Genomic DNA, 22,657 nt, shown 5'->3' with positions numbered 1-22,657 from the left:
CACCTTCTCTGCATTAGTGACCAAGAAGTCACTCGAGGTGTTCGAGCGCATTCATTAAAAAACGATTTATTGCAACAACGTGGTTTATACATATATATTACCAAGTGGAAGCTCACTTCGTTGGAGGGCACGAGCTTTGTCAAAACTGTAAAAGCAACAGTGTGCACAAGTTATTCACATGGAAGAAGGGGGAAAACAATGAAATAGAACATTTCGCATAGTTTGCAGTACTGCAGCAAGAACAAACACCAACAGAAGATAGAGATGTCTGCCTACACCTTGGCTACAGCATGTTGTCTGGCAAATACCATGCTTTCTTGCACAGCAACAATGATTACAGCCTACCTATAGCACACAAGAGAGGTTTGTTTTTTAGCTTCACACGCTCTGGGCTTTCTAGGTCCTGCTACTTCGAGCCTCGCTGATTTTTCGGGATTCTTTTTTGTTTGATTTTTCTTCATTCCAAATAAATACCGACATATCTGGATTGAAAGGGGCAACCCCTTTTTAAGTGAACTGTGCAGTGATCAGACACCATTCAGCAAAATTATCTTACATAGTCTGCTTCAGTTAGGCTGCTCAATCAATTAAGCGTAGCTCCGAGCAACCCTAAATTCCAGTTCACTGCTTTAAATGGCAGCACCCATCGAAATCCTACAATACATAAAAATGTTCACTGCAGATTTTGGGGACATACAAAATTTCCTTTCTTATGTATGGCTTCTGAGACCACCACGTCAATTTCAAGTTTATTGACAAAGAAAGGCTTCGTAACACTCCTGAGTACTGCAAAGATTGAACTCATCCTGTTCCGCTACCCCAGATACTTTTCTTGTGATAACTAATTGAGTACCGTAATTTCACGCGTATAAGCCGCACCGCAGATAAGCTGCAGGACGCATTTTTAGGAAAGCTTTGAAAATTTTTTGGCAGATAAGCCGCACTCGCAGATAAGCCGCGGGAAATACGAGACGACTGGTTTGTGCGACAAAGGAGACCATAGAGAAGGCCATAAACCCTGTGGTCCATACTCCGGGGGTCAGCTCTAGAGTTCTACCAAGATGGGATGTTGCCCTTGTTGGGCGTTTTTCATGGATTGATGGGTCAGTGGCCTTCCAGAAGACGTGAATCACTGTCACCACTTTCGTTAAAGCTGCTTTGGGGAATGCACCAGGAAGATCAATCTACTCGAATGTGGACCCGTCACTGTTACGCTCTGTTTGTGCGTCGGCAGGGCGGTGCTGTTCCAGAGACGCTGTCGGTCCTTTCGTTAAAACCGGCGTATGGGGAAAATACCAGGAAAAAATAGTCAGCAGATAAGCCGCGAAGCATCAATGAAAAAAAAAAAAAAAATCGCGCATAAGCCGCGGCTAATACCCGTGAAATTACGGTATATGCCTGCCATACTTACTCGTTTGAGGAACTCTTCGGCGCAGATGCGTGCACGGGCGTTGAGGGCCAGTTTCATTTCGCTGATCTCTTTGTCTATCTCTTCCATGAAGTGAATCACAAAGTCCACCAGCTTATGCTTGAACATTTGCTCGGTGTGGAAGTTTGTGATGAGGAAGGAGATGTCATAACCCTGACAGGGAGTACAAACACAGCAGTGTAAGCACTTTCTCCAAACTGCAGTAAACTAAAACTGGTGAAGTTAGAATCGTAATATGGACAGCCATTAAAATAGTTTGTAGCGCTCAAAGCCACAATTCAAGGTATATCATAACTTTAACGAGTCTGCTATTTAAGGCACAAGCAAACACGGATCTCTGAGCACACACAACGCATTGTGATATCAGAGTGATGTCAGACTGGTGTATCAGATGCTGTAACTATGCTGCCATTATCGTCAGCAGCGCAGAAAAGGAAGAGTGAAGGGGCAGGTCGATGGCCTCCTCGCATCACTCCTTTCGGAGCGCCTCGAAACTTTTTCTTTCTTTCTTTTTTGCTACGTGTAGTTTGCAATGGAATGGGATAAATCCAACATGCACTTTCTCTTTGGCTATATTGAATCTGCTGTGTGTCAGATTCCAGTAAAACTTTTACAACAGCAACATAGCTGCTGATACCATGCAAGTCTCCACATCTCCTGGAATACACGAGTTCAGAAAATCCCAGAGCGCTTTGCGTCGCTTTGAACTGTGGGAGTTTACTAATACAACAGAAACAGGTGACCTCCAAACTGTTCACATTTCTGATGTCAGATTGATATCAGATTCCACGTTTCACCACAGATCAATGTGGACCTTACAGACACTTACTCTTGTCTTTTCAATTTCTGGAACTGGGCCATCACATGACAGAGTCACAAAACCTATTGTATCAGGCAGAACCTCGACTCAACGAAGGCAAACTGACAAGGAGCGGTCAAAAGATGGTGGTGACGCTACCACAATTTCTAACTTTCTTCTAACACGTTATACCATTTCAAACCAAACAATTGCAACTGCGTTCAAATATACTGCATCATTTATCTGCGACAAGTAGAATGGAAATATAAAACTGAAGTTGCGTTATGAACTGAAGCTGATCAGAAAAATAGGCCACGTCGACGGCGTTTCTGATGACCCATATTTTCCTCCCAGTAACCCGTAACAAATATTCAGCTCGCTGCAAACTGTTTGTGTTTAGCTGCACCGCAACTGTTAATACAGTATTAAATTCAACGCATGCATGTAGTAGTGGATGTGGCAATACTTACGTCACTATGAAATAGCATGCATGAGGTACATCTTTGCCCTTAATGAGCACAAGGTTATTCATGCATAGCAGAGGATGAAGCCAATTGACTGTGACCTGTGTGTCAGCCAGGTACCAGGATTTTGTAGTAGGGAAGGCTTACTACATTTCACGCGAGCTAAGCAAGATACAAGTGTGTAATCGTCCCACACAAACCAGAAGCAGTGATGGCCCTGCCTGTGTCATTCCTGTTTGCATTACTTTCCTTCAACAAAAGGACCGCGACTCCGCCAAGGTGTATAAAGTAGAGATGGGACGAATCCAGAATTTTGCGAATCCGAATTCGAGGAAGGTTATGCGAATCCACGAATCTTTCAAATCAAAAAGCCAAGAAGGAAAAAAAAAACTTCTACTGAAAAGTTTTTTTTAAGCAGAATATACATTTGCTTGATAAAAAAAAAGAAAAAACAATAGTTGAGTTTCGGGAGAAAATATACCCGTATTTATTTGATTTATTCAACATTTACGTAATTCATTTAACATACTGTTCATCGACTATAAGAAATACATAAATTCTCGAGTCTGAATTATTTCCATAAAACTAGGCAACAATCAAAAGCGAAACCAGGTTACTTTTAAACTTGTAATGTAACTGTTCCTGCCTGAACTCTATTAGTCCAGGGCAATGTAAACAAACAAAAACAAGAAAACGCCCGTCGGCCAATGAGGCTTTCAGCAGACTCCGGAGGCGCCAATTTGAAAAAGAAGGGAACAAACGTGATTGGTGGATTCGAAAGATTCGATTCGCCTTTTTGTGCACTGCGATTCGGATTCGCGAATCCCTGCCTAGGATTCGTGGAATCCGTTGGCACATCCCTAGTATAAAATTGCTCTCCTTCTTATCCAGTGATTAGCTTCTTTCCAGGCTGATCCTTTTCTTGAAGCGGGACTACGCTGAAGGGGGATTCACGTACTGCGTAACTGATAACGTGCGAATGCCTACTGAAAATGAGTCTGCGCAAGTACAATTCACATTTTGCAGCTACATGAGCTCAGTTTATAGTGTTGCCTATTGTTGGTATACTAGCAGCAGTTTGTCTCAAGGCACAACTTATGTGGCCAAAAATACTGCTACAAGTTTAAGGAGAACTGTCCCGAAGCTCACCTGTGGCACTAATTATGGGTGAGCAACTATGGTACCTAAACTCACAGGAGACTTTTTTCCACAGTCCCGACCAAGTTATCAAACATTGCCACACACACTTCCACAACGAGATGGAGCAAACATTGTAGCGAAGCTCTGTTTTCTCTCGGACAACCTAAACAAACAAACTTAAACAAACAAAAAAATCATGTTTCGTATCGCAGAAGCTTTACACTTGCTCTGAGACACAATTAGTGCCACAGGTGAGCTGGCTTCTTGTTTGCTTTTAACGTATCCTCAAGTGCCGACCACGCACCACTCCATGAATAGTTATCGGATGCAAAAATAAATTAATGAAGCTAGCGGGCACTGTACTGAACATATTGGGAACCTCACGATTACCATGACATTGTAGCAACGTAATTATAAAAATGAATCGGTCACCTCTACTGGCTTTCGTCGCAGCACTATGAAATTCTCGGCCCGCATCATCATGAACCTCATGAACTTGTGACAGAGGATGTGCTCAATATCATCGGCTTGCTTGACGGCGATACTGACGCGGATGGAGTTGATGGATCCTTCAATGAGGACTCGCTCCTTTTCATTGCGGCTAATCACAACAGGTGTCAGAAGCAGCTCTTTACTGCTTCTGCAAAGGGAATGGGAAACATCGGGTCAGTAAGTGCAAGACGTTAATGCCACAAATACGCATGCCGGAAAAAAAAAACAAAAAAAAAACATTCGGATGAACACACCTGACTTCGACCTCGGGCTTGTTGTGCCTCTCTACACATTGGGAAGAAAAATTCTCCAAGCACATAGCAGCATTCAGCGTGTGCCTCACTGCTGTCAGATATGGGCGTAGTGTGGCCGACTGGACAGGAACAATTAAATCACAATTAGTACCTGTTTAGCCTTAATTGAAACTGAAAAAAGCACATCACCATGACTCATAGTTCGGCACCTTACAATAACGCGCCCTGCACCTTGATACTGATACGGTGAGTGATTACATAGTAATGACTCAAAGCCGCATACTGAGGCTTTTAAGCACATAGAAGCAGCACACGCGGGCGGTGACATCATTATCGGCACAAAGTACAGAATAAGTGCCGATTAGTGACGGAAATTCACATAAACGGAAACGCAAGTCACATATATAGTTCATAATTTTCAACAATATTTTTGCATGTCAGTGCCAATGTGCTGAGAGACAACGCCTTGGAACTTTTATTATGGGAAGGGGCCGAAACGCCTGGAAGTCCACCGTAGTGAATACGTTCTCGCACAGTCAGAGACTATCAATGTGCAAATGGATCTTACCATGACTTTTTACGAAGACCGGAATTTCACTTACTAAAGTTCACCGGACATGATATAAACACCGCCAACAAAAATCAGAAAATACGATTGTTACTGAGAGTCCTATTTGCTCCGTCAATCCAGGTGTCTCTGGCGTTGAGTACATAAAACGGACAAAGAGTATGTTGTAGAATATACTTCCCTAGTATAGTTTGGAATGATTATTAATAGAGAACACATTTCATTTCATAATGCGCGAAAGTTTTGAGCGAGAACTGAAAAAAAAGAAATGTACATGCGAAGGCAGAAGAGTCACAACTGTTTTTACGTCATCTCCGGCGCTCGGTTCTTCTACGAAAATGGCGGAAGGTGGACCCAATCCACCGGACTTGGAGACACAAAAAAATGAAATCTGTAATTTATTAAAGACCCCACTAAGAACCGACGACATTTGGTACGTATGTAGTTAACGAAATTGCGTTTTCTTTTGACTGTAGATAATTTCTTATGAGCTGAGTAGTTGGTAGGAATGCATTGCGGTGCCGGTTCAATGAAAGTCGTGTAACACTTCAAGGTCCTCTTCTGAGTCAAGCATTCCTAATAGGGAATTATTATTGTTGCGTACGTGTCGCATACTCGGTAACGTAACTCCACTGCACCCCATCTGCAGACAACAGCTTGGACGATACACAGTTTGTATTAAAGCGGTAATCGTTGCGTTCCGGCGTAGTACCTTCACAGATCTTCTCAAGCGCAATTGCTGAAAGGTCCCACGGCTTTTAAAACTAAGGTTCTTCATATGACTGTTGCTGAGACGTAGAAACCGCACTTGTTGCACAGTCTTGAGTCACTTGGCTCGCGTGACTGATAACTCACTCACCACGTACCTACTGTAATTCATTTAACGTGTGGCGTTCTGTTGTGTCCTCAGCTTAGTACTCTCTGTTTATCAAATCCCATACGAATCGAGGATACTCATTAACGTGTCGTACGCTTATTTTCTATGTGTGATGCTCTAAACATACTGCAATTACATCGTGCAATACGATACGTGACTCAACGAACTAATCTTATATGCGGGGAGAGGTAACGGATGAAAGAAAGAAGTCACTGAACTCAAATGTAACGGAAACTGTAACAGAAACGCACATCACACACTCAGAATATCTGAAACTGGAACGGAAACGAAAATAATTTACGATAATAATTCGTGTAATGCAGGATCCGAATTATTAGTCATTTACCAAACCATTTAGATAAATTTATGAAGTAGAACTGAATGAAGCGAAAAACGGAAATAAACTAAGCAGGAGCGTGCAAGTAAATAGAAGAAGCATAGTTCTTATGGTGAGTTGCAAGCGTGAGTAAGATGCATGTTCGTATTCGCCGTTCAAAGAAACCACATATGTATGTTTTTGAATAAATGTTATCTCTCTCACGCACGTATTCCTGAAGTCCCCAAAATAGATTTCGGAATATACAAGTAGAGGTATTAAGGGTTTTGTCCTCACGGTCTCGAAGCTTGCTAAAGAATAAGAAAAAAAAAGCAACAAGGTCGTGGGTTGGTACAGAAACGGAAACGAAAACGACAATGGCAGTAATGGAAACTGAAACGGAATCAAGAGGCAGTAGCAAACATAGAAGATTGTTACCTTTCCCTGGTTACAAGTAACATATCAGGTTGACACGTTCAGCACAATTTCAAGATTTCTGTAATCATATACTATATGCGAGCAAAAGGACAGTGGCTTTCTTCATTCAGTAATAGCGCTTTGTAGTCTTCTACATGCTCACTTAGTCTTATGAGACTGTTTAGCATTTTTGCGAGGCTTACAAATCGCCAAAGGTGCACGCGCAAAAGTGGGAACGGTGAAAAGCTTCTGAAACAATCAAGTCATAGCGGCACAATGAGAGGTGATCGCAACTAATTATAATTGATCATTTGTGGCATCATTTCGTGAGACAATTACGATCATAAGTGAAGCCGTTGCGATGGCTGTCCCTGCGTTAATTTTGCACACCTGGAGGATTGTTTTACATGCGTGGAAATCTCGGCACATGACGCAGCTTATTTACCGTCGTCCTTGAAAGACGACGAGTCTCCGCAGCTTCACCGTTCCACCAAGTATGCTGGCATGCGCAGCCAGGTTTGAACCCGTGACCTTGGGGGGGATCCAGTGGGCGGGCACGTTATTATCTGGTCCACTGAGGCTAAAGTCATAACTGGTTTACTGTGTCATGCAAACCTATGAAACGAGATAATGTTTGTTGCTGTCGTCATCCAAGAAAATGCTTCTTGTTCCATGTGTCAGGTATCTGGTAGACAACAAGTGGTTCAAGCAGTGGAAGAAATATGTGGGCTATGATACCTGGGACACCGGTGGTATTGGGGAACAGACAACTCATCCAGGACCCATTGACAACTCACCGCTACTTAAAGGTAAGATGACGGAGATGGCTTAAAGTAGCACGGAAGTCATTTTTAACACCCGGTTTTCTTCCTATAAAACTGTTAAGTAGGCCAGTAAGATGCACCATGTGAAGTAATTTACACCACAGAGTCATAATTATCGCAGAAATTGTGAATTTAAAATACGCCGCAAAAAGCGACAGCTGCGCAACGGTGGTGAAGAGCAGTACCAGCCTGTGATCTGCCTGGAACCTCGTGCTGGCGCTATAAGGAGAACGCTCGCTAATTGGCCTAGAGAAATGTTGTCTGCTACTCCGCTGTCGTCTGCTACTCGGGTGTTCGGGGTTCTGATAAAGCCTTTCTGCTTGCTCGGTAATGCTTCGGCCGCTCCTTCTATCCCCAATTCTCCGCAACTGGCAAAACAGGTTTACGGCGGCAAAGGAACAAGGTGCTGAACCCCACCGACCAGCGAACCAGAACGAGTTCTCCTTATACCGTCATGGGTGATGTGGCATCATACCTCCTCATCCTCGTTATAGCTGGAGTGGTGAGTTAAGGGTGAATGCGTGGAGCCATGTTTATGTGAGGTTTTTTCTGGGAAACAAATTGCACACATCAAAACCTTTCGCGCTATTCGGTATAATGACGCACACACTTTCATCAGACGTCTTAATCTGAAATTTTTTTGGATGGCCCTCTGTACTCCTTTAAAGGAAATGTGTATCCTTTTTCTACTTCTCCTTTCCATTTTCTCTTTTCTTTCCATTTCTGCCACCATGCTTCACTGTCCATCTATTCTGTGCTGCCGTTGAAACAAGGCACGGTCATTTAGATAACGTTTTTTTACTGGTTAAATAGAACACACTCCTGGAATCACTTGTATGTCGGGACGGCATCCACCCCTGCTGAAACTTTTGCTCGTAATTTGATGCTTTGGCATCGTGGAAACTGCATTGTGTTTCTGAAAGTTGTTCAACTTTCTTGATCGGAGAGTAACTGCGCTATCATTATTACTAATTTCATGAGCTATATATTTTATTTTCTCATTTCTCTTATATTGTCTATTCTTTTAATAATGGTAATGTCCGATATTTTGTGCCATTCATCCCTAGATTTTGTCTGCCTTTTACGCACCTTGTAAATATGTTAACGGCGAAAGAAATATGTATTTGAGTATCGGATATGTATTCCGAATCAGATGGGGAACGATATGAGCGAGATTGTATCCACTTTTTTTCTTTTTTTTGGTGCTATCATTATTAATTTTGTGAGCTATATATTTTATTTTCTCATTTCTCTTATATTGTCTATTCTTTTAATAATGGTAATGTCCCACGTTTTGTGCCATTTATCTTTAGATTTTGGCTGCCTTTTACGCACCTTTTAAATATGTTAACCGCGAGACAAATATTTGAGTATCGGATATGTATTCCGAATCAGATGGGGGAACGATGCGAGCGAGATTGTATCCACCTTTTTTTCTTTTTTTTGCTGCTATCATTATTATTAATTTTGTGAGCTATATATTTTATTTTCTCATTTCTTTTATACTGTCTATTCTTTTAATAATGGTAATGTCCGATGTTTTGTGCCATTCATCCCTAGATTTTGTCTGCCTTTTACGCACCTTGTAAATATGTTAACGGCGAAAGAAATATGTATTTGAGTATCGGATATGTATTCCGAATCAGATGGGGAACGATACGAGCGAGATTGTATCCATTTTTTTTCTATTTTTTTTTGCTGCTATCATTATTATTAATTTTGTGAGCTATATATTTTATTTTCTCATTTCTTTTATACTGTCTATTCTTTTAATAATGGTAATGTCCGATGTTTTGTGCCATTCATCCCTAGATTTTGTCTGCCTTTTACACACCTTGTAAATATTTTAACCGCGAGACAAATATTTGAGTATTGGATATGTATTCCGAATCAGATGGGGAACGATACGAGCGAGATTGTATCCACTTTCTTTCTATTTTTTTTTGCTGCTATCATTATTATTAATTTTGTGAGCTATATATTTTATTTTCTCATTTCTTTTATACTGTCTATTCTTTTAATAATGGTAATGTCCGATGTTTTGTGCCATTCATCCCTAGATTTTGTCTGCCTTTTACGCACCTTGTAAATATGTTAACGGCGAAAGAAATATGTATTTGAGTATCGGATATGTATTCCGAATCAGATGGGGAACGATACGAGCGAGATTGTATCCACTTTCTTTCTATTTTTTTTTGCTGCTATCATTATTATTAATTTTGTGAGCTATATATTTTATTTTCTCATTTCTTTTATACTGTCTATTCTTTTAATAATGGTAATGTCCGATGTTTTGTGCCATTCATCCCTAGATTTTGTCTGCCTTTTACGCACCTTGTAAATATGTTAACGGCGAAAGAAATATGTATTTGAGTATCGGATATGTATTCCGAATCAGATGGGGAACGATACGAGCGAGATTGTATCCACTTTCTTTCTATTTTTTTTTGCTGCTATCATTATTATTAATTTTGTGAGCTATATATTTTATTTTCTCATTTCTTTTATACTGTCTATTCTTTTAATAATGGTAATGTCCGATGTTTTGTGCCATTCATCCCTAGATTTTGTCTGCCTTTTACGCACCTTGTAAATATGTTAACGGCGAAAGAAATATGTATTTGAGTATCGGATATGTATTCCGAATCAGATGGGGAACGATACGAGCGAGATTGTATCCACTTTCTTTCTATTTTTTTTTGCTGCTATCATTATTATTAATTTTGTGAGCTATATATTTTATTTTCTCATTTCTTTTATACTGTCTATTCTTTTAATAATGGTAATGTCCGATGTTTTGTGCCATTCATCCCTAGATTTTGTCTGCCTTTTACGCACCTTGTAAATATGTTAACGGCGAAAGAAATATGTATTTGAGTATCGGATATGTATTCCGAATCAGATGGGGAACGATACGAGCGAGATTGTATCCACTTTCTTTCTATTTTTTTTTGCTGCTATCATTATTATTAATTTTGTGAGCTATATATTTTATTTTCTCATTTCTTTTATACTGTCTATTCTTTTAATAATGGTAATGTCCGATGTTTTGTGCCATTCATCCCTAGATTTTGTCTGCCTTTTACGCACCTTGTAAATATGTTAACGGCGAAAGAAATATGTATTTGAGTATCGGATATGTATTCCGAATCAGATGGGGAACGATACGAGCGAGATTGTATCCACTTTCTTTCTATTTTTTTTTGCTGCTATCATTATTATTAATTTTGTGAGCTATATATTTTATTTTCTCATTTCTTTTATACTGTCTATTCTTTTAATAATGGTAATGTCCGATGTTTTGTGCCATTCATCCCTAGATTTTGTCTGCCTTTTACGCACCTTGTAAATATGTTAACGGCGAAAGAAATATGTATTTGAGTATCGGATATGTATTCCGAATCAGATGGGGAACGATACGAGCGAGATTGTATCCACTTTCTTTCTATTTTTTTTTGCTGCTATCATTATTATTAATTTTGTGAGCTATATATTTTATTTTCTCATTTCTTTTATACTGTCTATTCTTTTAATAATGGTAATGTCCGATGTTTTGTGCCATTCATCCCTAGATTTTGTCTGCCTTTTACGCACCTTGTAAATATGTTAACGGCGAAAGAAATATGTATTTGAGTATCGGATATGTATTCCGAATCAGATGGGGAACGATACGAGCGAGATTGTATCCACTTTCTTTCTATTTTTTTTTGCTGCTATCATTATTATTAATTTTGTGAGCTATATATTTTATTTTCTCATTTCTTTTATACTGTCTATTCTTTTAATAATGGTAATGTCCGATGTTTTGTGCCATTCATCCCTAGATTTTGTCTGCCTTTTACGCACCTTGTAAATATGTTAACGGCGAAAGAAATATGTATTTGAGTATCGGATATGTATTCCGAATCAGATGGGGAACGATACGAGCGAGATTGTATCCACTTTCTTTCTATTTTTTTTTGCTGCTATCATTATTATTAATTTTGTGAGCTATATATTTTATTTTCTCATTTCTTTTATACTGTCTATTCTTTTAATAATGGTAATGTCCGATGTTTTGTGCCATTCATCCCTAGATTTTGTCTGCCTTTTACGCACCTTGTAAATATGTTAACGGCGAAAGAAATATGTATTTGAGTATCGGATATGTATTCCGAATCAGATGGGGAACGATACGAGCGAGATTGTATCCACTTTCTTTCTATTTTTTTTTTGCTGCTATCATTATTATTAATTTTGTGAGCTATATATTTTATTTTCTCATTTCTTTTATACTGTCTATTCTTTTAATAATGGTAATGTCCGATGTTTTGTGCCATTCATCCCTAGATTTTGTCTGCCTTTTACGCACCTTGTAAATATGTTAACGGCGAAAGAAATATGTATTTGAGTATCGGATATGTATTCCGAATCAGATGGGGAACGATACGAGCGAGATTGTATCCACTTTCTTTCTATTTTTTTTTGCTGCTATCATTATTATTAATTTTGTGAGCTATATATTTTATTTTCTCATTTCTTTTATACTGTCTATTCTTTTAATAATGGTAATGTCCGATGTTTTGTGCCATTCATCCCTAGATTTTGTCTGCCTTTTACACACCTTGTAAATATGTTAACCGCGAGACAAATATTTGAGTATTGGATATGTATTCCGAATCAGATGGGGAACGATACGAGCGAGATTGTATCCACTTTCTTTCTATTTTTTTTTGCTGCTATCATTATTATTAATTTTGTGAGCTATATATTTTATTTTCTCATTTCTTTTATACTGTCTATTCTTTTAATAATGGTAATGTCCGATGTTTTGTGCCATTCATCCCTAGATTTTGTCTGCCTTTTACGCACCTTGTAAATATGTTAACGGCGAAAGAAATATGTATTTGAGTATCGGATATGTATTCCGAATCAGATGGGGAACGATACGAGCGAGATTGTATCCACTTTTTTTCTATTTTTTTTGCTGCTATCATTATTATTAATTTTGTGAGCTATATATTTTATTTTCTCATTTCTTTTATATTGTCTATTCTTTTAATAATGGTAATGTCTGATATTTTGTGCCATTCATCCCTAGATTTTGTCTGCCTTTTACGCACCTTGTAAATATGTTAACGGTGAAAGAAATATGTATTTGAGTATCGGATATGTATTCCGAATCAGATGGGGAACGATACGAGCGAGATTGTATCCACTTTTTTTCTTTTTTGCTGCTATCATTATTAATTTTGTGAGCTATATACTTTATTTTCTCAGTTCTTTTATTGTCTATTCTTTTAATAGTGGTAATGTCCCATGTTTTGTGCCATTTATCTTTACGATTTTGTCTGCCTTTTACGCACCTTGTAAATATGTTAACCGCGAGACAAATATTTGAGTATCGGATATGTATTCCGAATCAGATGGGGGAACGATGCGAGCGAGTATCTACCTGTTTTTCTTTTTTTTTTGCTGCTATCATTATTATTAATTTCGTGAGCTATATATTTTATTTTCTCATTTCTTTTATTGTCTATTCTTTTAATAGTGGTAATGTCCCATGTTTTGTGCCATTTATCTTTACGATTTTGTCTGCCTTTTACGCACCTTGTAAATATGTTAACCGTGAGACAAATATTTGAGTATCGGATATGTATTCCGAATCAGATGGGGGAACGATGCGAGCGAGTATCTACCTGTTCTTCTTTTTTTTTTTTGCTGCTATCATTATTATTAATTTTGTGAGCTATATATTTTATTTTCTCATTTCTTTTATTGTCTATTCTTTTAATAGTGGTAATGTCCCATGTTTTGTGCCATTTATCTTTACGATTTTGTCTGCCTTTTACGCACCTTGTAAATATGTTAACCGCGAGACAAATATTTGAGTATCGGATATGTATTCCGAATCAGATGGGGGAACGATGCGAGCGAGTATCTACCTGTTTTTCTTTTTTTTTTTTTTTGCTGCTATCATTATTATTAATTTTGTGAGCTATATATTTTATTTTCTCATTTCTTTTATTGTCTATTCTTTTAATAGTGGTAATGTCCCATGTTTTGTGCCATTTATCTTTACGATTTTGTCTGCCTTTTACGCACCTTGTAAATATGTTAACCGCGAGACAAATATTTGAGTATCGGATATGTATTCCGAATCAGATGGGGGAACGATGCGAGCGAGTATCTACCTGTTTTTCTTTTTTTTTTTGCTGCTATCATTATTATTAATTTTGTGAGCTATATATTTTATTTTCTCATTTCTTTTATTGTCTATTCTTTTAATAGTGGTAATGTCCCATGTTTTGTGCCATTTATCTTTACGATTTTGTCTGCCTTTTACGCACCTTGTAAATATGTTAACCGCGAGACAAATATTTGAGTATCGGATATGTATTCCGAATCAGATGGGGGAACGATGCGAGTGAGTATCTACCTGTTTTTCTTCTTTTTTTTGCTGCTATCATTATTATTAATTTCGTGAGCTATATATTTTATTTTCTCATTTCTTTTATTGTCTATTCTTTTAATAGTGGTAATGTCCCATGTTTTGTGCCATTTATCTTTACGATTTTGTCTGCCTTTTACGCACCTTGTAAATATGTTAACCACGAGACAAATATTTGAGTATCGGATATGTATTCCGAATCAGATGGGGGAACGATGCGAGCGAGTATCTACCTGTTTTTCTTTTTTTTTTTGCTGCTATCATTATTATTAATTTCGTGAGCTATATATTTTATTTTCTCATTTCTTTTATATTGTCTATTATTTTAATAGTGGTAATGTCCCATGTTTTGTGCCATTTATCTTTACGATTTTGTCTGCCTTTTACGCACCTTGTAAATATGTTAACCGCGAGACAAATATTTGAGTATTGGATATGTATTCCGAATCAGATGGGGGAACGATGCGAGTGAGTATCTACCTGTTTTTCTTATTTTTTTTTGCTGCTATCATTATTATTAATTTCGTGAGCTATATATTTTATTTTCTCATTTCTTTTATTGTCTATTCTTTTAATAGTGGTAATGTCCCATGTTTTGTGCCATTTATCTTTACGATTTTGTCTGCCTTTTACGCACCTTGTAAATATGTTAACCGCGAGACAAATATTTGAGTATTGGATATGTATTCCGAATCAGATGGGGGAACGATGCGAGTGAGTATCTACCTGTTTTTCTTTCTTTTTTTTGCTGCTATCATTATTATTAATTTTGTGAGCTATATATTTTATTTTCTCATTTCTTTTATTGTCTATTCTTTTAATAGTGGTAATGTCCCATGTTTTGTGCCATTTATCTTTACGATTTTGTCTGCCTTTTACGCACCTTGTAAATATGTTAACCACGAGACAAATATTTGAGTATCGGATATGTATTCCGAATCAGATGGGGGAACGATGCGAGCGAGTATCTACCTGTTTTTCTTTTTTTTTTTGCTGCTATCATTATTATTAATTTCGTGAGCTATATATTTTATTTTCTCATTTCTTTTATATTGTCTATTATTTTAATAGTGGTAATGTCCCATGTTTTGTGCCATTTATCTTTACGATTTTGTCTGCCTTTTACGCACCTTGTAAATATGTTAACCACGAGACAAATATTTGAGTATCGGATATGTATTCCGAATCAGATGGGGGAACGATGCGAGCGAGTATCTACCTGTTTTTCTTTTCTTTTTTTTGCTGCTATCATTATTATTAATTTCGTGAGCTATATATTTTATTTTCTCATTTCTTTTATATTGTCTATTATTTTAATAATGGTAATGTCCCATGTTTTGTGCCATTTATCTTTAGATTTTGTTTGTGTTAACGGCGAAACAAATATTTGCGCATAGGATATGTATTCTGAATCAGATGGAGGAACGATGCAAGCGAGATTGTATCCACCTTCTTTTTTTTTTTTTTTTTGCTGCAGAAAGTTATCAATAAAATGCAGAATTCTGTCGTGGTTCTTTCTTTGCATTGCTCTGTTGATTTTTGCGCTTCTAGCTAGCTTTATCATCCTGCTGCAATAGAGAGAAAGAAAAAGGGCAGAGGGATGACAGAGTGGGATTGCGCAACCTTGGTTTCTATTCGCGTGGGGCGAGAGCGAGACCACCACCTCTGGAAGGGAGCCAGAAGCTTTTTATATATATATATCACATTCTTAAAAGATTTGCACTTTGTGCTCTCACGAATGCTCCCGTTTGTCCAATTCCGTTCTGCCTTTTCTCGTGTGGCTGCACCTGCTGTTTGTTTGAAGCACTGCTTTATGGTTATGCCTACACTACGTTGCTCGTGGGCATGTGTTCCATCCCTAGGCGCTTGCAGATGGCACAGTATATACAGTATACGAAAAGCAGACGACGCAAAAAGCTGACATAACATGTGAAGCACAGTATATACAGTATACGAAAAGCAGACGACGCAAAAAGCTGACATAACATGTGAAGCACAGTAAATTGAGTTCATTTACATCATTTTACCGCATTTTAAGCACAGACGATCGGCGCGTCGAAAAACAGTGTTCTGCAGTTGTAAACTTTATTTTCACTGTTGGTTGCGTAGGTTGCTAGTAAGCATTAGAACTGCTTTGCAGCACGAGTGAACAAATTTTGCTTACAGCTTTTACTGAGTGCGATAAGCAAAGTGTCAGGCGTATTGCAAAGTAATTTGATCTAACCACAAATTTTAGCATCCAGATTTTGCAAAATTTAGCAATGTAGTCCGATTTGCAAAAAAAAAAAAGAAAGAAATTGGGATAGCAAAGTAGAGGACTTTATATTAGTTTCCCGCAGACCACATTTCGAGGCAATTCTGCCTTAAAACGTGAAGCATTTTGCACACAAAACAAAAGAAATGCTACATTAATCTTACCATTTTTCCTGTAATCAAATTAAATTTAATCCACCATGTTATCCCATCAATTTCCTGTAATCAAATTAATTAATAAATTTTCCTGTCCTCAATTAAAGAATTAATAAATAATTGGGGGTTTACATCGTGAGACAACTGAGATCAATTAAAGAATTTAATTAAATTAAAATTCCTCAATTAAAAAAATCCTACTTCTTATCTTCACCTACCTGTGTGTGAGTCAATCAGGCTCAATCACTCAAAAGCAGTCCTTCCTTGTAGAGCATTCACGGATATTTTCAAGTATTAATTGTTTTGCTGTACCATTGAGGACTGGAATGCACTGCTGCCGTATTGTGACCCTTGGATCTGTTGGTGCCTTTTTGGAGCAACTGTTTAACTTTGTATTCATAGGCATGATGCTTACTTATAGGTCCTTTGAGTTGGCGGTTTGGGCTGCCTTATTATTATTATTTAGAGTAAATTTTTCTTTCAAAGTGTTCTGCTTGTATGTTGAAAGGTTATTAGAAGTGCATTCATTTAACATCACAGTGTACATTGAATGTACAGCTCCATTAAACCTGAACAATAACACCGGAGAAAATTTTGTCTGAATTTTGAGCGCGATTACAGCTGTCCTGGGGCCACTGGGGCAATGTTAAATGAACGAAATGCTTGCGTTAAACTGACAGAATAATTTTATTCAATTAAGATTTCCTCGTGGGCCCCAGGGTGCTCGTGCTCGGGAACAAGACCATATTTTTTTTCCAGTGTTATTATTAAGGTTGGCGTTGGAGCTGTACCTGCTTGGGCCTTGGATAGGCCTGCAGGATTGCTAAAAAATAATAACAACAGTAAAGATAACAGCGCAGGAAACCGAGCATGTGTGGCATGGATGAGAATTAAATTAAAATGTTCCATTTTTACGTAGGAGACAAAAGTGGAGACATCAAGGATCACCTGATTGATGAATTGGACTACGTGTTAGTGCCTCAGGAAGCTTGGGACAAGCTGGTTGCCTGGTACGGAGTCACACCAGGACAAGACCCCCTGCCGCGCAAAGTTATCGAATATGGCATGTTTGTCAAGCACTGCAAGGTAGAGTTGCATCTTTGCACAGGAGGTCGTGCAGTCGTAATGTGTCACGAAGCGCGTAGATTATTACAATATTGTACAATATTTTTAGTTCTTTTTTGTCCCACGTTAGCAGTGACGATTACGAGTGGATACGGTGGAGATTGCTATGTACGTGCAGTAAAAACTTGTTAATTTGAAGTCACATGGATGGTGCAAAACTATAATTAAGCAAACTATAATTATTATTAATTATATTTAATTCCGAATTTTGTGGACCCATACCTTTATTGAGTAAGGAGAGTGCCGAGGGTGCAAAAAATCACCTATCCGGGCCTTCTGTGTGCAATAACTGTCGTCGGAAGCAACTATTAATATAAAACTGCATACCAGGTTCATTGTTGTTTCCAATCAAGAACCTCATCTTTTCTCCAAACTTTAAAAAAGTGCATGAAATTTGAAAGAAGTATCCATGTGACAGCTTAGACCCGGGCTGTAATACATCGCGATACCAGCCCTCTAAATTAGTGCATTGTGAACAAACGAAGACTGCTGCATCTTTGTATCTCTCCTGAGACGTACTATAAGTGTGCAGAGGATATCGAATGACTAGATTGGCTGGGAGGCCCAGTAACAAACGAGAGGTTTACTGTAGGTGCCAAAAAATTGCGACAGTGAAATTTACGTTCATGTCTTCCGAATGTTGTACCAAGTTTCATGCAGGGCTGCTTGTGTCCTAATTTTATTATTTATTTATTTAACCGATGTTTGCGAGTGTGAGGATGCTGTCTGATTTGATTGTACATACATGCCTATCTTGTTCTTGTAACCTTTGCATCAGCACGAAAGTTTTGAACCATGAACTGAAAAGAAAATACATATATTGTGCGCAAACTTGTCTTATGCAAGGAGTATATCAAATCTGTTTTCCTTAGGTGGAGGTATACTTGCTGGAACTCAAGTTGAGCCAGAGCAACAACCTGGACTCTTGTATTGTAAAAAAGTTTAGTAAGGTGGACACAATAGGTAGGTACTGTAGATATGAAATTCTTTGAACCTATTTATTACAATTTTATATAGAACGATAACTGCGATATTCCTCGTCTTTGTATATCACACTCGTCCCTTCCGAGGTTGGTGTCCAAGGCTGGATGGTAACGGCAAAGTTTGCTAATATGTACGACGTCTGTGGCCCTCCCAAGGTGTTGATTGGGTTCGATTTGATCTGTGGCTGCAGGTTATCTCATAGTTCGTGGGCGAGATTATCCTTATACAGTAGAATCTTGATGATACGAATTTCGGTAGGATATGAATTCTTTTCCAGTCCCGGCTGGAATGCCTATTCTTTCCATGTGTTGGAGTACGGATGATACGAATGTGTTGTCTCGCCTTTACGGATGATACAAATGAGCCGAGGATGGGAGAGGGGTCGATCTCTCGTGGTGCGAGAGTCATGCTGCTCCTTTCGAAAAGGGAGGGAGATTCTTACCATCCTCACCACAAACTCCCTTACATCATGTTGTGCAATGGAAGCAATGACTTTGGTGCAAAGCTTTGCTTTGGTGGTGGTGGAGGAGATAAAATCAGAGGGATTACACACCCGGAACCTTACCTCTGTTTTGACCTTTTTCTCCCCCCTCGCAACAATAAATCGCGAAGCTGTGTGACATCGCACTGGCTTATGAAAACAGCGACCAGAATACGTGGAGGGAACATATCAGAAAAACGTCTGGCAACATTACGCGTCACCATTTCGCAAGTTGGCTTCACCTAACGGCTGCGGGCTTTAGGAGGAGCTGGCTTTAGAACACTGCCGCGTGACTCGCGGGTTGAAAGCACATGCGGGGCCTTGAATCGTCTCGCGAATTTATTTATTTATTTATTTATTTATTTATTTATTGATCCATCAAGGGGCCTTTAGGCCATTACATGAGGGAGTGAGCACGTATGCAAAACACTGGCACTGTACATCAAACAACAAACATACACTGAAAAAAACAAGCAAAAAAAAAACAAGCAGACAGAAAAAGATTATAACAAGATGAAAAGCAAAGAATATATCTAGATTAGAGAGCAATGATGTGCGTGTACATGGAGCGACAATGGTCAAGTAAAATTGAAGAATTTGATTGTAAAAAATTGTCAAGAATCTGAGCAGCATTGGCCAAATACGGAGACACAAAAAGGGTTACCACCGACCAGAGTTGTACACGTTACTCAAAAAAAGTAATTGATTACAATTACCGTTACTACTGCGCAAAAAGTAATTCTTTACCGTTACAAATTGCTTCATCAAAAATGTAATACGTTACCGATTAAAAATGTAACACGTTACTCTCTCTCACATCATCTTTCCCATAATCGTCTCCGACACACTCAGCATAGTTTTGGCGCTCTATGGCCTTTGTTGCCTTTGTGCCATTAAACACATAATCAATCAATCAATCAACGTTACTTTTCCTTTTACTTTTAAATTGGGGGCCATAGCAAAGCCAACAAGCCTGCAGTGTGCAAACATGCAGCTCTTGTTGCAAGTTCTAATGAGACACCAACATACATGATAAGTGAAATTCACAAATGCATTTGAAAGCAACAAACAAAACACATACACGCGCACATTTAAAGCAACATGGAAACATCCACTTCGTTTTGTTACTATTGTTATGTTCAACCCGCACAATTTATCAATACAGTCACCTATTTTACTGTTGCTCCAGTAGGTCGCCGTTTTAAGGGATTATCATGTTAGGCGTGCATGGAACACGTGTAGACTGGAGACGGCCGACTTCTGCGTCATTGCTTCAGTCGAACTCGTGGTGGAACAGAAGAACAGATCGGCTTGCTGAAAATGGTTGCCATTGTTGACAGAAGGTTAAAAAAGTAATCGATTACTCAGTACAGTCAAACTCCTTTATAGCGAACACCTTTTTAACGAAAATACCACTACAGCAAATTTTTTTTGCGGTCCCGCTGGAGCCTATAGATCCAATAATAGACATCCTTTTTAACGAAAATACTTTTACTGGGAATTTTTTTTGCTGTCCCCTGAGTTTCGTTGTAAATGAGTTTGACTGTAATTGATTACCAAAAATTGTAATCAGATTACTTGGAAAATTACTTGCTCACAAAATTAATTGATTACGTTAAAAAATTACTGAAAAAGTAATTGATTACTAGTAACGCGTTACGTACAACTCTGCCACCGACCTCTTTCACTGACGGTAGTATAAAATGAGCAGACTCTGTCTATTTTCTTGCCCCAATTTTTATTTTAGTTTAATTCTTTTGATACGGATTTTCGGATGATACAAATTTTTGCCGCTACCCCGTGAGATTCATATCACGGAGATTCTACTGTAATAGTGTATAAGTCCTCCGTGGTGGCTGCCAGTTTTCCTCTGTTTGCCTGCCAGTGTGTCTTTCAGGAGACACGATTGCCAGAGGTGAATTATGTGGAAATAAATCACGTGTCGTGTGCAGTTTCAACGTCGTTAATTTAAAATCTAAAGGGACTGAAGATTTGTTCACATAAAGCGGGGTTGGAACTAAAAGGAGCCTCCCTGAATGAGGGCTTGATGCGCTGGCGGCACATACTAGCTGCGTCAGAGATGCGTCGTGGCTCGCTATGTCTTGCCAAACGTTCACTGTCACAGGCCACATTTACGGGCAACCATCCAAGCATCTCGTGGGCAGAAAAAATACCGTATTTACTCGCATAATTTCCGCACCCCCACTTTTTCACTAAAAAAAGTTGTGAAAATAAAAACTCGCATAATTTGCGCACTCCTACTTTCGTGCGCAACAGAGGTCGTTACCCCCTGACGCTCTCGCGTCACGGGGCGCATGCTGCTCCTTCTTTCAAAAAAGGAGGAAGATCCTCACCACGAATTCCCTACATCATGTTGGGTAATGCAAGCAGTGACTCACCCTTGGTGGGGGAGATAAGATCAAAGGGATTACCCCGTATGGAATCTTAACTCTGTTTTGATTTTTTATCCCCTCACTACAATAAACCGCAAAGCTGTGTGACATCGCGCTGGCTTAGGAGAGAACGACCGGAACACGTTTAGGGAACGTATCAGGAAAACTTACGCGGCAACATACGCGTCAGCATTCCGCAAGCTGGCTTCACCTAACGCGTGCGTGCTTTAGGAGAAGCTCGCTTTAGAAAAAAGCGTGGAAAGCACGTGCTGGGACTTTTTGAATCGTCTCGCAAATTTTTACAGCATTGCCCCAAAACGAAGAGAGAAAATCCTTACGACCGACTTATTTCACTGACAGTCATAGAAAATAACAGTCACTGTCTATTTTCTTGCCCAAGTTTTTATTTTGGTGTAATTTTTTTATGCGAATTTCGGACGATACGAATGTCTTCCGCTACCCCGTGAGATTCCCGACACCGAGATTGTATCGTATTATTCACCTAAAGGACCATCTTTTAACAGATTTTGCACATTTTTCAAGTCGGCTTGTTAATGCCTCGCGTAATTTGCGCACCCCCAACCTTCGCGTAATTTTTTGGTAAAGAAAAGTGCGCAAATTATGCGAGTAAATACGGGATGTTATATGCACTTGCTTTCACTTCTACTCTATAAACATCCTTTCTGATGTCAAATCCAAACCAATCACGAACCCCATAACCTTTTTTCCGATAACCTTTTTTGATAACGATACCTTTTTGTTGGATCTGTAGCCAACAGGAAGGGCCTTGATCCCCTTAAAACAGCCCGGCATGCTTAATTTGCAGACGACGAGTAAGCGGTATCGTACCGTGCCGGTCACGTTTGCGCTTGCTATCATGGTGATTCGTACCTTGCTCCTCTTCCTTCTGGCAGAAGTATTGCTTTGATAAGAAATAGACAAAGTAATATGTAAGCTTAACACTTAATAAGTAAAGGCCGGCTGCTTCCGAGCCGATGCATGGTGGGGACTCAGATCTGTTGCATTACGAACAAGTTGCTGTCTCCCATCAGCTTCCCCATTGAAGCATGTGTAGACAGGATTGACCTAACAAGCATTATGAAAGTGCTTGCTCAGGTATAGCCGTCAGAATTCTCAAAGTGGCCGGTAAAACAAATGAAAATCGAGAAGCAAGGTTGGAAACAAAGGAAGGAGGCATTCCGACAAACATTAGAGCAAAAGGACATTAAAGAAAAGGAAAAGCAACAAACAGAGA

General features: G+C 38.9%; 2 protein-coding genes across 5 annotated transcripts in view; one reads left to right on the top strand and one right to left on the bottom strand.

Moving 5' to 3' along the window:
* Positions 1–50: 50 nt before the first annotated feature.
* LOC135400226 (actin-related protein 2/3 complex subunit 4) lies at positions 51–5,253 on the bottom strand. Of its 2 annotated transcripts, none has more exons than XM_064631999.1 (5): positions 5,147–5,253; positions 4,579–4,697; positions 4,265–4,472; positions 1,412–1,582; positions 51–145 (listed from the first exon to the last, which is right to left on the bottom strand). In XM_064631999.1, the coding sequence occupies exons 1-5, from the start codon at positions 5,147–5,149 to the stop codon at positions 140–142; spliced, it is 507 nt and encodes a 168-aa protein (XP_064488069.1). In that variant the 5' UTR covers positions 5,150–5,253; the 3' UTR covers positions 51–139. The 2 variants fall into 2 exon arrangements, with proteins under 2 accessions (XP_064488069.1, XP_064488070.1); XM_064632000.1 differs by lacking the exon at positions 5,147–5,253 and adding an exon at positions 4,768–4,866.
* A 205-nt stretch (positions 5,254–5,458) lies between these two features.
* LOC135400223 (ubiquitin carboxyl-terminal hydrolase 15-like) overlaps positions 5,459–22,657 on the top strand; it is a 55,749-nt gene continuing 38,550 nt past the window's right edge. For all 3 annotated transcript variants that reach the window (XM_064631995.1, XM_064631994.1, XM_064631993.1), the window contains exons 1-4: positions 5,459–5,579; positions 7,438–7,565; positions 17,339–17,505; positions 18,417–18,507. In XM_064631995.1, coding sequence (XP_064488065.1) covers positions 5,485–5,579; positions 7,438–7,565; positions 17,339–17,505; positions 18,417–18,507 — 481 coding nt within the window. In that variant the 5' untranslated portion in view covers positions 5,459–5,484. The remainder of the gene's footprint in view (positions 5,580–7,437; positions 7,566–17,338; positions 17,506–18,416; positions 18,508–22,657) is intronic.

This window comes from Ornithodoros turicata, chromosome 7 (genome assembly GCF_037126465.1).
Source record: "Ornithodoros turicata isolate Travis chromosome 7, ASM3712646v1, whole genome shotgun sequence".
In the NCBI taxonomy this organism is placed as follows: domain Eukaryota; kingdom Metazoa; phylum Arthropoda; class Arachnida; order Ixodida; family Argasidae; genus Ornithodoros; species Ornithodoros turicata.
Note: the sequence above shows the minus strand (reverse complement) of the source record. Positions and strands in the feature narration are given on the sequence as shown.

Bases quoted from the DNA above. Each gene is read 5' to 3' on its own strand.
- LOC135400226 (XM_064631999.1), bottom strand. The intron at 4,473-4,578 runs GTGTGTTCATCC...TTCCCTTTGCAG, and splicing joins AAGCCCGAGGTCGAAGTCAG to AAGCAGTAAAGAGCTGCTTC. The intron at 1,583-4,264 runs GTGACCGATTCA...ACTCCCTGTCAG, and splicing joins TGCGACGAAAGCCAGTAGAG to GGTTATGACATCTCCTTCCT.